This window comes from Pristiophorus japonicus, chromosome 4 (assembly GCF_044704955.1).
Source record: "Pristiophorus japonicus isolate sPriJap1 chromosome 4, sPriJap1.hap1, whole genome shotgun sequence".
Lineage (NCBI taxonomy): Eukaryota > Metazoa > Chordata > Chondrichthyes > Pristiophoridae > Pristiophorus > Pristiophorus japonicus.
Genome location: NC_091980.1, coordinates 246929928 through 246945515, shown reverse-complemented (window position 1 = coordinate 246945515; position 15588 = coordinate 246929928). Strand labels below are relative to the sequence as shown.

The following is a 15588-nucleotide window of genomic DNA, read 5'->3' as shown; positions in this document are numbered from 1 at the left end:
GAAAATGTTGTATTTTAAAATGTCTCAAACCTGAAAAATTAAACTGCAGTTAAAATGATTCTTTCTTATCTATATTTAAAGTTCAGTCAATTTGTGAAACTACAAATCCAGTTTACAAACTACATAACCTTGCCAGAATTACCTAGTTTGAACAATTACCTGCCGTTCCAGAGAGTTGGTGGCCAATTTTGTTAAATTGTTACCCATGGGGAGCCTCACCGATTGATAGCACATATCACAGATTCATGCACCCCATGACTTTCCGCCCATTAAAGGACGGAAGATTGTGAGGGGTACTACACCTAAATTCCTTACCTATCTTTTAGGGAATAAAGATCCCTAGTGGCAGTGAAAGCCCTGTAGTCTGCTGCAAGAAATAATCCTTGTTCCACACTTTTGTGAATTGTACTGTGTTTCAGCACACACTATTAACTAACAGCTGCTGGCCCACTGGAGTGTAACTAGCTCAGTAGTGAATCAAGTTTTAATCCAATTTAAGGACAGTTAGGGATCCAAAAAAGTTAGATCAATCTATAAACGGGTGGAGAAGTGGTAGAGAAAATTTAACAGAAAGGAATGGGATGTGTGCTGCATGTTCAAATGGAATATAAAATAGATGTGATACATACACCATTGATGCTGTAAGAGCACAAAATAAACTTGCACTTATAGAGCATCTGTTACATCCTCAGGATATAAAGCATTTTGAAGCCAATTAATTACTTTTGAAGTGTAGTCCATGTTGGTTTGTGGAAAAATGCAGCAGCCGATCTGCACATAGTGCGATCCCACAGATAGCAAATAAGATAACTAACTAGTTCACCTGTTTTTTTTGGTGGTATTGGTTGAACACTGGCCAGGACATCAAACCAACTCTTAGCAGCTGCTCTTTAAATAATGGCACAGGATTTTTTATGTCTATTTGAACAGGCAGCTGAGGCCCTGTTTAATATTTCTTTGGAAAGATGGCACCTCCAACAATGCACCACTCCCTCAGTACTACACTTAAATGTCAGTCTAGCTTAAGTGTTGACGTCTGGAGTGGCCCTTGATCCCCAAGCTGCTGACTCAGAGGCACGAGTGCTACCGCTGAGCCAAAGTGACATTAACTAAAAGTGAGGGTGAACTTGATCTGGTGGTGACTGTAGGCTTGACATGTCAAATCAATGTGGAGCAGCACTAATCCAAAGAATGAAATGCTGTACTATATTGCTAAATCAATTAAATACAAATCCGAGGACGTTTCGCTGAAACTGTAGAGGTCTCCATTACACTGTATTGTGTCCAGTTTGCTTGCCAAGCCACAGAGGAAACATCCAAGCTTTGGAATGAATGCAGAGAGTTGGCAGGGGGAGGGTTAATGTCTAGCATTAGAGTTTTGGGTTATGAGGAAACTCTGAGGCAGAGCCTCAAAGAGATGACTGAGATAGAACCTTATGGAGATTTATAAAATAGTAAATAATACAGATAAGGTAAAACCAGAGCTTAGAACACTACTTGAGGGTAAGCTAAGACAATAGAAGGAGGTGCTATAAACTAAAACTGGTAAACGGGAAATTTAGTATTGTCAGAAAGAACTTATTCATGCAACAAATTATCAACATTTGGAATGGTCATTTCTGTATGGTAGTGGAAGTGAAAACTATTAAAATCAATTCCCCATCCAATTCAATAAACTGGGAATGGGAGGGAAGGCGACTTTATCCTCCTTCATCTGTTTATTTTGTGAATAAGGTAAACTGTTATCAATCGTTGATCTCCAGAGATTTGCTACTTTTCAGTAAAATCATAATCCTCTTGTGCTGAAAAGCTCAGAACCATGCAATTTGACATAACAGCACAACTTTAATTTAAGCGCGTTTAATTGCTTCAAAGAACCTTGAGTTATTTTGCTAGGAGTATTGTCTCCTCCTCATTCCTCCCCTCCCACCAGCCAGTGAAGCAATGAGACAAACTGCTTCCAGTGCTCTCTTAATGTCATTGGGATGCACAAGAATGGGTGCAGGTGAGGTTCCAGGGTGGGTGTTTATTTTCTGGATGTCTTTCATGTGCATCTCTCGCTCTCTCTCTCCCTTGGAGAATCCGTGTCTGCTGTATAATTTTTATGGAAGGAGACTAGTCTTGCCCAAGCCATTTAAAAAAAAAAACAAATCTACATTTTTTGTGCTTATATTTTTAATAAAAATCTTGATGTTTTTATCCTGAATTGTGCTTTGTTGAAAATACTCAGTTGTTTGATGGTTACTTTTCATTTCAAAACAGATGACCACCTTGAAAATAGAAGCAATAAATCAAAAAAACACTGTTTATTGCACTGAGGTATGTATGAGTCGGACATGCATACTCTTTTTTTTTTAAACCCCAGCATATTTGATCATTTTCTACTTGGCCACTTCCTCACATGAAAAAATACTACTTTGTTGCATGTAAATGTGACTATGCTGTCAGTGAACACTATTACTGAACCATTCCATTACTGATAAAAGACTGGCCACTATATTAGTTCCTGCTCTGTTTCAAAAAATCTTTGGACTTGGGCATAGATGTAAAACAGACGGAATCGCATCTGTCATCTGTTAGACACTCCGACGATATTCCATTCTATAGAATTTAGCAGAATTGAATATCAGGTGTGCCATTTATTAGGTGGCAAAAGTGATTCTGTCTTGTTTTGTGTCCCCGTCCAAGTCCAATTTCACGACCCAAATCTTTTATTGCTAACAACATTTTTAAAAACCTACATGGCATTGTGTAATCTATTTATTTTGTGGGACTTCTCATCACAAGGACCTTTTCTGTGCACATTCATATTTTACTTTTGAATTTACACCATAGCAGGGGACCACAATATGTTAATTAATTTGACCTGTGACTACAAAAGCATTCTTTAGTCTACACTCAGCCCTTTTTCAGTGCAGCGACCAACACACTAGTCACTGGCTAGCTGGCACAGTCACGATGGGCTGAATGGCCTCCTCTGTGCCATAAATTTCTATGGCTCTCTTGTGGGCTCAGTGGTTAGGTACTGCATAGCCTGGTATAGAGTTACCGACCAGCAGGTTTGATTATTGGCTAGTGAACAGGAGTAGAAACCTTGACTGATTTCCCATCCCCCTGCAGGCAATGGGCATCGAGTCCAATTAAACTATCCCCAGTACTACTCTGTCAGCATGCAGCCTTCTCATTCACACTCTGAGGGCCCAAATTTGGCCCACCCGTTTTTTCGGCGCACTCACCGGAGATGTGCTGACTTCCTAGGGTGAAAATGGCGCCGAAAAGATTCCCTGGATTCTGGCCGCTCTGTGGCCTCTCCCATGGTTTGGCGAGGCGTGGTTTGTCGATTAGGGGACGAAGCTAGGGCCCTGCGCGAAAAACAGTGCTGCCAGCTCAACGCATGCGCACTGGAGGTTTAGTACATGCGCAGTAGCTCCTGTCCCCAGCCGTGCTGCAGCGTGGGACCCGATGCGTCCCACCCCTATTCCCGGCCAAGTGGCCTCATGACACGCGTCGCCGGGCTGGCTGCTGGAATAGTCAGAAAGAGAGAGTCAGATCGCTGGAATAGTCAGAGAGAGCGTCAGAGAGAGAGTAGAAGTAGAGGTTCCATGTCTCCTTTGGCAGTTTGGCAGTTTATCTTAGAAGTCATTTTCTGCTTTGATGTCAGCTCTCCCCATCTCCCGCATCTATCCCCAGCCGAGTGGCCTCCCGCACCGGCCGGCCCGCTGACTTCCCAGGCCCGAATTAGGAAGGTAGAACTTAAGTTTTATTTTTTATTTCTTCTTGATGGTTTATATGCTTCTTGAATGTTGTGCATTGTTTAGTGCTTTGTAAAGTCCTCTCCGCTTCCCTTCCCGCCCCTATCTCTGGCTCCCTGTGCTGATTTCTTAACTCTCCGCTAGGGTTTTCTGTGTGACCACAAGTGGCCACATACGTTGGCCTAAGTTTAATTTGGAGCAACTATTAGCTGTCCAAAGTGGCTTAAATGGTCAAAACTGGCGTAGGTGACTGCTAACGCCCCCTTTTGGAAAAAAAACTAAACTAAACTAAAAAAAAATCCTAACTAACTCACTTACATTGGTGCAAATTGAATGTGCAAAATTGGGATTTTTAAGATACTCAGAAAAATCAAGTTGCTCCAAAAAAAGTCAGAGCAACTCCTAGGCAATTTTGGGCCCTGAAAGTCCAGCTTCTGTACCTGGTCTATGCTGAGTTAGCTGATCCAGCTGAAGCAATGTTGGGCAGTACAATTGGCCTTCACACCCCCAGCTAAAGTAATGTGAAATTCTGACAGGATACCTCTTCTAATCACTATCCAGTGCCTCTTACTGGGAAATGTGCCTGTGTGGACACTGACGATGACTGGTGAATTCACTGTCTTGCCCGTACTTGAAGAATGGTTGCTTGAATGAAGTAGCAGAGGACGATAAAACTATACCCAAGCACAAACCACTATTTAGAAGAGAAAATAACGCATAAACTATTCATGTTTGCCCAGAAAGTAGTAGGTTGCATAATATTCTGCAATTATTGACCTAAAATTAAAGAAACCAGTAGTCACTTTAAACATTATATATTTCAGGTATTTCTATCCTTTTATAAATCCAAACTATAGCAGGAATATCCTCCACTGGTAACCTCTTACTACTTACTGTTAAGACTCACACATGAATAATGGTCAACCGGGTGAGGTGTTGAATGACACCTGACGCCTGTGAAACCATACCCCAATGAGGGAATCAAAGCCTTAAGGAGAGCACGTATGGGAGAAAAGAGGCAAGATATTAAACCTTTCACTTCTAGGACTCAAACCAGGAAAAATATCTAAGAATCACGAGTTGCTTCATATTGTCCAAAAAATATAATTTTTGTTTTTGTCTGATATTTGTTTCAGAAGAATGGAAGAATATGAAAGGAATATAAATGGAAGAATATGAAAGGAGGCAACATAAACTAATCAACGTGTGGCACTAATTCAAGAATGTCTTTTCTAAAACAAAAATAATGAAACTGTTTAGCTGGACTATTGTAGATGTTTTCAAAATATAGCCAAAGCTTTTGAGAAATGAAAATATGCAAAATTATTGAATATACCTCATATTTCAAAGTACGTTGGTTAACTTTATATTTTTTGTTCATCTAAAGTAGACAAAAAACATTTCTTGGAAAGAATGGAAACATTTGAAATGTCTGTGTGGGAAATAGTTAAGAAAAAGATATGTCAATTGAGTTGTGCTAATATTTCAAAATCAGTGAAATTGTTACTATCAAGAAGCAAAATGCTATATATTCAAATTACAATACTCGATTGTGGTACTTGAATTACTGTGTTTGACAGTGGCAGGTGACAGCATCTCTTCCACTTGCACCAACATTGCATTTGTAGTGTAAATGCAACCTGGTCTGGTATCAGGGCCCAATCTGACACTGGAGCTAAGAGGAGCAAGGCTCCCTGGAAGGTAGTCCCATTCAGTTTCATTTTGGAGTCAATTCAAGCCTTAATACACAATTAACAGTTCACATGTTTCAGGTTGGCGTGAAGCTGAAACTGCTCCACACCACGAAGCTTGTAAAGTGAATGTACCATAAAAGAGAATGTAAAAATATTTTTCATAGGCTCGATGCAAACTGGAACATAAAATATGACACAAAGTATTTTCCTATGGTTTCAGCCCCTAGATAATAAGTCATAATACCAGTTGTATTAATATTCTGGAGTTATTATTTAGCATGGTAAGGATTACAAAAAGAGTAATTAACTGTCAAGTGTCCAGTTATACTGGGTCAGATAAGTTGTAGATGCGAACAATTTATGAGAGTCTTTTGAAAGAAAGAATAATAATCTAATATCGGCTATACAATCTTTATTTAGTTATTGTTCATTCTGAATCTCATTTTGAACTTTTGTGTGTTAAATCATTACAATGAATTATCAATTTAAAAGATTTAATATTCAGACAATAGTTCTGTTATCCTCCAGGCATAAACTTTATAGGGCCCGAAATTCATCATATTACTGCCCATTTACCATCCAGAAATGCGAATTTAATCAAAAAAAATCATTTACTGCCCACCGTACTGTGGGTGGAAAATTCATCAGTCATTTACAGCCGGCAGTATTCAATACTGCCCGCCCGTCGTTTAAGGCCCAAATACCGTCCAAAATAGTAATTTCATTATTAAGATCCATTTACCACCGGCCCTAAATACGGCCCTGAAAAAGCAGGTCTTACCTGATCTTACCCGATCTTAAGCGAATGGTATGGATGCCATTTTGGAATCTGGAGCATTTGATGAAAAGCTGCTTAAGATTAGTATCTAGTATCCTCAGAAACTGGAATTTCTTTTTCTGTTTTGTTTTCTTTATCCAGTTTAAAGTTTATCATTCAAGGCCTTTTCACTCAAATCGATGATTAAACAACTCCCTCCCCACTCTCCCTGTCTCTATGTTGAATTTACAAAATGATTCCACACTGATCATTTTCTCCAAGTTATTTTTGCGCTGTTGCTGCAGTCATTTTGCTGACTGTTGGGCTCTTGTTCTTCACCCCAATGTTGAACATGGAAAACTGGCATAAATTTCACAAGTGGGCTGAATCTAATCGTTGGCAGTCCTCAGAATAGAGACCGTTAGTTATAAAAAATCGTGGGGAAAAAAGACCTCAGAAAATAAAAACCTGTATGCGCAGAAGTCTGTTCTTTTCGTGATCGAGAAAAAAGTCGATCTCGATCGACTACAATGCCCGCCACCGTCCGCTACATATCGCTCCCACTACCGCCCGAAAAAAAAGTCACCAATTTAGCGGTCCTCGATCTTAGCGGTATGTGGGCAGTAAAATACCTTGTATTGCCGAGAAACGGGCGGTGGCGATACTTCTTCAATTTCGGGCCCTATATATTTTAACAATGTACTTTTGCTTGTTTCTCCTGCATGCCTCAAATAGCTGGTCTTGCATAGCTTCAGATCAGTAAAAAGGCAGACATGTAGTTGGCATGTTCACCACATGGTTTTGTAGGTAGCCTGTAAAATGGCAGCTGGCTGCGGATTCGAATATTTCAGATCAATTTTACTTTATTCATTGTTTATTATGGTCACATAGGAATGACAAAGAAACTTTTTGTTAAATGTTTATAAAGTATTATAAAACTCTTTACATTTATACCACATTTCTATATTGTGTGTATATATAAGGCACAAGTAAGGATTCTGCTTTCCTGTTAAAAGTATATCTCATCTTTATAATAAAGCAGATTCTGCACCTATAATAAAAGGTAGGAAATATGTTGGGTCTGTTATTCTGTTACAAACATTAACGAATGAAGGGGATAACTTCTAGCATAAGTAAATTGTACTATTCAAGCATGTGAACTTTGGAAATCTTTAATTAATTCTAAAAATTGAAAATTATTCAAACTAAATTTTATAGTCTCTGAAAGATCAATTGAGTAATTACAGAGCATGATTCTGCTGTAAAATTTTAATTGATAGCTTCAAAATTGTTTTCCACCGGGAAGATTTATTTTATGTGATTACTTGCCAAATGCTTGTTTATTCTTAAAAGCGAGCTTTAAAAATGGTCTGAGACATCCAATTTTGAAAATGAAAATATATTTATAGAATACAAACATTAGGATCAAAGAGTCAAATATTAATTAACAATGATATTCTTTATACAGCTGTGTCTTACTTACAATTCATAGAACATTAACTTAACTTAGGGGGCAAATTTGATGATTTAGCACTCACAATGCAGAGCTCAACCCATTGGAAATGAATATCATGAATTTGGGCTTAGAGGTCAGTCCATCTAACTCACAGCCTGCACACCTTTCCATCTATTAAGATAAAAATCAATAGTTGAAAAACCGTGTGGGCTGTGAATTTATTGCACAAACCTTTGCTCCCGAATTCTTGATACATATTATCAGCGTGAAAAGATCTGTGCTGGGAATGCTAAATCATAAAATGTAACACTCATGCAGGTGTGGGTAATGATGGAACATAATTTTGATAATATGACGTGTATGTCAAACACCAGTCAAGTTCACAGTGCCTAATCATACTCATTTATGTATATTGGCCCTGAATTTCCCCAAGGTTATCCCATTCTCCGACCATAACAGCCGCTTATGTGTTTCTTTGGGGCTCCAGCAATCTCCCACCAAAATTATGACAGGAGATCAGGAAAACCTCTGTGGAAATTTAGGGCCACAGTTTTCAAAAGCCAATTTCTTTTCTGCTTTGTAAAATGTTTTAATGGTTATAAGGGGCCCAAATGTCCCCACAGAGATAAAACGGCGCACCTCCGAGCAAAAGCAGCGCCGAAAAAATGACTTGCAATTATGACCGATTCTCGGGCCGTCTGTCGAGGTGGGGTGGTGCAGGGGAGGGGGGAAGCTAGGTCCGTGCTGGCCGTGCAGAGCCGGCGGGGGGGGGCGGGGCCTAATCGGAGTGCTGGCAGCACACACATGCGCGTTGCAGCGTTCGCACATGCTCAGTGGGGCATTAACATTGGCAATCGGCCATTTTTAAAGGGCGAACCTCTCACTTAGTTTTGGATGCCTGATTGATGTTTTGAAAGCTATATGAATGCTGTTTGGAGTACTGTACAAGAAATCAGCTGCTAAACTTCCACAAGGAGTGCTGCATAGGTGAGAATCATTCATTGCTGCAAGCAAAATAAGGACTTTGTGTTTTGAAAAATCACTGAGTGTCAATTCAATAGAGCAATGCAACACCGTGCGCCAATAACAAAGAATTTCACGCATCACGAAGTGGAGGTACTAGTTAATGTAATCGAGGAAAGATGGCAGGAGCTGGATACGAGCAACAGAGATCGCACAACGTGTCACCCAAATAAATTAATAAACGCTGGAACAAAGTTGCAGAAGATTACTGCGCAGTGGTGAATACCACGAGAAATGGAAGGCAGTGTAAAAAGAAATGGCAGGACCTTGGTCAAGCAGTTAGTGTAAATAATATTTTCATTTGTCAATGGAATTGCATCTGTAAATGTGACCATCTGTATATGTCCCACCCAGCAGAAAGACACTCTAACAAGTTATGTTTTAATCTTTGCAGAAGAAATTGGCCCACAACAAAAGGGAAAGAACGCAAACAGGAGGAGGCCCGCCAAATCTGCACCCACTGACACCCTTGGAACAGAGGGTCGCTGCTTTGATGGGTCCTAGCTGGAGAAAAGCAATCAGTACTGCACAAGCTGGGCCCACATGCGGAGGAGAGGGTACATACTGAAAATTACTCGTGGCCCTTCAAATCAACCTGCTGCCTGGCCTGCTATGTGTGAGCCTACTCATGCCACCCATCCTGCCCCCTCCTCTGCTGCTAACTATTTGACTGTTCTTGCTATATTTTTCAGAACCTGATGCCAATCCTGAAGATACAGAAGATGATTCAGACGCGGGCGAGCCAGACCAACTTTGTTGGGGGGAGGGGGTGGCCATGGAGAGGTATGAAGGGGAGAATCTTGAACTAGCGTTGCCAAGCACTTCCATGATTTCTGGTTCGTCATTCCGTGGTTTGAGCACGGCCCAGTCCCTGCATAGTGGTTTAGGGTTTGTGTCATGTATGTAACCACAATGTAACACCACTGTATTACTGTATACACTCAACCTAGATACACACCTTGACCACAAGGGGTGAACTTGTGGGAGACACTCCTTATCTGATCACACAGGTATAAAAAGGGAGGTCCTATGCAGGGTCATCACTTGGAGTCCGGTGAATAAAGAGTTAAGGTCACAGAGTGACCTTGTCCCCAGAATGTGCCTCGTGTGGTTTCATGCTGTAGAGTAAGGACTTTACATTGGCGACAAGAAACAGGAATTCACGACCCACGAGAATGGCCACCGGTAGCACGGAGGAACGGTACTGTGTTGGGGAAGACTGGGACGATTTTGTCGAGAGGCTTCAGCAAAGTTTCGTTACGAAAGAATGGCTGAGGGATGCAGCGGCCAACAAGCGAAGGGCTCATCTTTTGTCCAGCTGCGGACCAAAGACTTACGCACTCATGAAGGACTTACGAGCACCCGAAAAGCCGGCAGACAAAACCTTTGAAGAACGTGGCAAATTGATTGCGGAGCGCCTCAAACCGGCGAGTAGCATACATATGGCCTGACACAGATTCTACACCCACCGACGTCAGGAAGGACAGAGCATACCGGACTTCGTAGCGGACCTCCGGCATTTGGCCAGCCTCTGTAAGTTCACAGACGCCTGCAGGGGGGAGATGCTAAGGGACTTCTTTATCGAGGGTGTCGTGTATTGCTCTGGTACATTAAATGTATGATATATGTACAATAGTGCACCACAGAGGGCGCTGTGGTGGGAGACCTGAAAATACCTGCACGAGGCAGTATAAAAGGCTGCCCACCACACCTGGAGGCCACTATGGAGCTGTTCAATAAAGGACGAAGGTCACAGCAGTTAGACTTACACCAGACCGTGTGGAGTCAGTGATTTGTGTGCTACATACACCACACTGGCGACGAGGAAGCGGACGAACTCTACGCAACCATGGCTACTCTGGGCTTGCTAAAGGATTTTACCGTGGGCAATGATTGGGAGGCCTTTATGGAAAGGCTCGAGTACTACTTCACAGCAAACGACCTGACTGGGAGCACGGACGCACTGAGAGATAAGCGTAACGCGATATTGCTTTCCAGTTGTGGCAATGAGGTTTACTGTCTCGTCAGGGATTTGCTGGCACCCGCGAGCGCCAGGGACAAGTCATATGAGGAGCTGGTCACACTCATTCATGACCAGTTGAAACCGAAGGAGAGCATCCTCACGGCCAGATACAAATTTTACCATCACTGCAGACCCGAGGGCCAGGATGTCACCAAATATGCCGCGGACCTCAGGAGACTCATGTGATTTTGGCGCACACCTTGACGAGGCATTGCGGGATGTTTTCGTCATGGGGATTGGCCATGAGGGCCTCCTCCACAAGCTGCTAGTCACGGAACCCACAGTCACCCTCACAAAGGCCATCACCATCAGCCGGGCACATATGACCTCGACTTGCAGCACCAAACAAATGATCCACACAGTCTTGAACCTGGCAGGCACTGTCCACAGGATAGCGCTCACCACAGACATAACTGTAGAACGTGGTTCTGCCCGGGGCAGAGAGCATGGACCTCGGGGTCCTGGAACTCGGAGTCCGCTGAGGGGGGCCAATCAAGCAGCACCGTGCTGGTGCTGCGGAGGAAGCCATGGGGCTCACCGGTGCAGGTTTGTGGAGTACACGTGCAATACCTGCCACCTGAAAGGCCACCTTCAGCGTATGTGTAAAAGAAATCGGACTCACCGGCTGAGGAGATGGGGGATGATCCACTGTTCAGCGAGGAGCAGGCAGAAGAAGATGAGGTGTTGGGACTGTATATGTGCACCGATGATTCGCCCCCAGTGACAATGGAAGTAAAAATTGACGGAGTCCCAGTGAGCATGGCAGTGGATACAGGATCGGGTCTGTCGTTGATGAGTCTGAGAACTTTCGAGAAACTGTGGGGTAACCCAGCTGCACGAACCAAGCTGGTCCCGGTCACGGCAAAGCTGCGTACTTACACCAAGGAACTGATACCTGTTCTCGGCAGAGCGGATGTGCAGGTATCTCACGGGAGCGAGACGCACGGTTTACCCTTGTGGGTCATTGCAGGCGATGGGCCAACGCTCCTCGGCAGAAGATGGATGGGAACAGTCCGTGGGAGCTGGGAAGACTTCACTCCTCCACAGACTGCTGCTCCCCGGGTTCCCAAAGAGCAGCGCCAACCGAGCTGGAGCTGCAGCCTAAATCCATACACAGGCGACAGCAGCCCAGAACTCCTGACCTCAAGCAATCCTGCAGCCTCAGCCTCCACAGATGAACAGACCCTGGAAGAACAGGTTTGCAGGTCAGCCTCCATAGATGAGCAGACCCTGGAAGAACAAAGTTGTAGGTGTGAGCCTATTGCTGGGGTGCGGGCCGGCGGGGCACTGCGTGCGAGAAGCGGGAGGCCCATCGGTGGCCGGCGGATCCGGGGGGCCCACACAGCGGAGCAGTCGGGCGGCGGCGGCAGTGGCTGCGATGGTGGCGACCACGGCGGCCGCAGGAGGGGCAGCGACAGCGGCAGCAGGAGGGGAGACCACGGCGGCCGCAGGAGGGGCAGCGACAGCGGCAGCAGGAGGGGCAGCGACAGCGGCAGCAGGAGGGGCAGCGACAGCGGCAGCAGGAGGGGAGACCACGGCGGCAGCAGGAGGGGCGACCACGGCGGCAGCAGGAGGGGCGACCACGGCGGCAGCAGGAGGGGCGACCACGGCGGCAGCAGGAGGGGCGACCACGGCGGCAGCAGGAGGGGAGACCACGGCGGCCGCAGGAGGGGCGACCACGGCGGCAGCAGGAGGGGAGACCACGGCGGCCGCAGGAGGGGCGACCACGGCGGCAGCAGGAGGGGCAGCGACAGCGGCAGCAGGAGGGGTGACCACGGCGGCAGCAGGAGGGGAGACCACGGCGGCAGCAGGAGGGGCGACCACGGCGGCAGCAGGAGGGGTGACCACGGCGGCAGCAGGAGGGGAGACCACGGTGGCAGCAGGAGGGGAGACCACGGTGGCAGCAGGAGGGGCGACCACGGCGGCAGCAGGATGGGTGACCACGGCGGCAGCAGGAGGGGCGACCACGGCGGCCGCAGGAGGGGAGACCACGGTGGCAGCAGGAGGGGAGACCACGGCGGCAGCAGGAGAGGCGACCACGGCGGCAGCAGGAGGGGCGACCACGGCGGCAGCAGGAGAGGCGACCACGGCGGCAGCAGGAGGGGAGACCACGGCGGCAGCAGGAGGGGAGACCACGGCGGCAGCAGGAGAGGCGACCACGGCGGCAGCAGGAGGGGAGACCACGGCGGCAGCAGGAGGGGAGACCACGGCGGCAGCAGGAGGGGCAACAAGTGGGGAGATCAACAGCTGGCGTTTGCACCGAGCAAGTGTGGAGACAACGGCGGGGAGCGAAAGGCTGCGGCGGCGGCGGGCATGACTCGGGGGAACGCGAGCCAGAGTGGCGGATGTGGCAGCAGGCACGGAGCGACTCACAGGGACTGTGACTGATCGAGTGCAGACCGACTTCTGCAAGATGGGCCAGTTTTTTCTTCTCTTTCTCCCCTTCCCTGCTTCCTTGTACCCTCTTCTTTCTTCGCCAGCGAGCTCAAGATGGCGGTGAGCCTCGTGGCAACGGAGCCCGACAGACAAAGGCCAGCAGAGCACCTAAGATGGCGGCGCCTCGTGGGAAGCCACAAGATGGTGTCTTAAAAGGGAAATGCTCCCAGGAGTCTTAAAAGGGCCTTACACCATTGGCGGTCCCCACATAAAGACTTCTGTAAGGCAAGAGCGAGTCTAAATAGGCTATGTGAATGTAGGATGATGGATTTATGATAAGAATGAATATTTCAATGCTGAATGGTTACTTTGTTTAAAATAATGGATATGAATTACGAAATATGATAAGAGTTAATATTTCAATGCAGAATGGTCACTGTGCTTGAAATCATGGACATGAATCACGGGAAGAGTTGATACCACGAGGTTCAAGAAAAAGGGACAAGGATCCGTGATTAAATTACCAATGGGCTAATGCGATGTTCGATTTAGGGAATTCAAGCAATGGCTTTTTAAACTGGAGGGGGAGTGAGATGTTGTGTATTGCTCTGGTACATTAAATGTATGATATAAGTACAATGGTGCACCACAGAGGGCGCTGTGGTGGGAGACCTGAAAGTACCTGCACGAGGCAGTATAAAAGGCTGCCCACCACACCTGGAGGCCTCTCAGAAGCTGCTCAATAAAGGACTAAGGTCACAGCAGTTAGATCAACACCAGACCGTGTGAAATCAGTGATTTGTGTGCTACATACATCATAGAGGGCATCGATCATGCAGGATTTTCCGCAAGTTAATTGAGACCAAGGATTTGAGCTTGGAAGCGGCGGCATTGCTAGCTCAAACTTTCATGGCGGGGGAGGAAGAGACGAAAATAATATACACGCGCAATTCTGCCTCTAACGCAGCGAGAGATCATGGAGTCAACATCATCAATGCGGCCCAGAGCCCCACAGGCAGGCAGGGGCAGTTCGACATCCGCCAGGCAGCAATAGACCCCAGAGTAGGACTTCAACAGAGACAATGGCAGGCTGAACAGACATTCATGCCATCACAGCGGACAATGCGGCCCGGGATGGGGCCATTGACACCCACTAATAGGGTACTTAAGAGCAGTCAAAGGGACAGTCAGCGTGGAATGCCTGGCCATAGTCCCTTTGTTCCCAACAATGGAAGCTTTAACTCATGCTGGAGGTGTGAAGGAAAACACCCAGCCAGATCTTGCAGATTTCAACAGTTTGTCTGCAGGAACTGAAATCTCAGTGGCCATTTAGCGCGAATATGCAGGAGGTCTGCAACCAGACTAATATATGAGGCGGATGGACCAGAAGAGGGTCCTCTGAGGCAGGATGACTTGTGGGGTGAATCGATGGACGCCGAGGTTCAGCGGGTCCATGTGGCGGATATTCCAAAACGCCACCCATAATGATGTGGGTTTTGTTAAATGGTATCCCTGTACACTGGAGCTGGACACTGGGGCCAGCCAGTCACTCATGGGCGTTCAGCAATTTGAGAAGCTATGGCCATTTAAAGCCAGTAGTACCAAAATTAGCATGTGTTGAGACACAATTACGGACTTACACTAAAGAAATCATTCCAGTGTTAGGCAGTGCAATGTTGGCTGTCACACACAACGAGTTAGTGAATCGGCTGCCGTTCTGGTTTGTCCCGGGCAATGGTCCCGCACAGTTGGGGAGGAGCTGGTTAGGCGAGATGAACTGGAAATGGGGGGATGTTCACATAATGCCATCTGTGGAGCGAAGTTCGTGCTCACAATTTCTGCAACAATTCGATTCATTATTCCAACCTGGCATCGGGACTTTCAAAGGCACTAAAGTAGTGATACATATCACCCTCCGGACGCCAGGCCAGTGCATCACAAAGCCAGAGCAGTGCCATATGTAATGAGGGAAAAGATCGAGAGTGAATTGGATTGGCTGTTGAGAGAGGGCATCATCTCGCCTGTTGAATTCAGCGACTGGGCGAGCCCCATCGTTCCCGTCCTAAAAATGGATGGCTCTGTCAGGATCTGTGGCGACTACAAGGCCACCATCAATCGGGTGTCCCTACAAGATCAATACCCGCTCCGGAGAGCGGAAGACCTTTTCGCCACACTGGCAGGCGGCAAGCTGTACATCAAGTTGGACCTCACTTCAGCCTATCTGATCCAGGAACTGGCCGACGAATCTAAACTACTGACCACCATCACCACGCACAAGGGACTGTTCGTTTACAACAGGTGCCCGTTTGGCATTCAATCAGCAGCCGCGATTTTTCAACGAAACATGGAAAGCCTGCTCAAATCCATTCCTGGAACGATCGTATTCCAGGACGACATCCTCATCACGGGTCGAGACACCGAGCAACACCTCCACAACCTGGAGGAGGTGCTACGCCGACTGGACCAGGTAGACCTGCGACTCAAGAAGTCGAAATGTGAGATTTTAG

At 46.2% G+C, this 15588-nt stretch overlaps 1 protein-coding gene across 2 annotated transcripts in view; it reads left to right on the top strand.

Moving 5' to 3' along the window:
- The window catches only part of inf2 (inverted formin 2), a 101129-nt gene extending 96029 nt beyond the window's left edge, over positions 1-5100 (top strand). Inside the window, exons 22-23 of one of the 2 annotated variants that reach the window (XM_070877514.1) lie at positions 2263-2319; positions 4892-5100. In XM_070877514.1, the coding sequence (XP_070733615.1) occupies positions 2263-2318 (56 nt within the window). In that variant the 3' untranslated portion in view covers position 2319; positions 4892-5100. Of the gene's footprint in view, positions 1-2262; positions 2320-4888 lie in introns of both variants that reach the window. The other variant, XM_070877513.1, reaches the window with a different exon arrangement.
- Positions 5101-15588: the final 10488 nt, after the last annotated feature.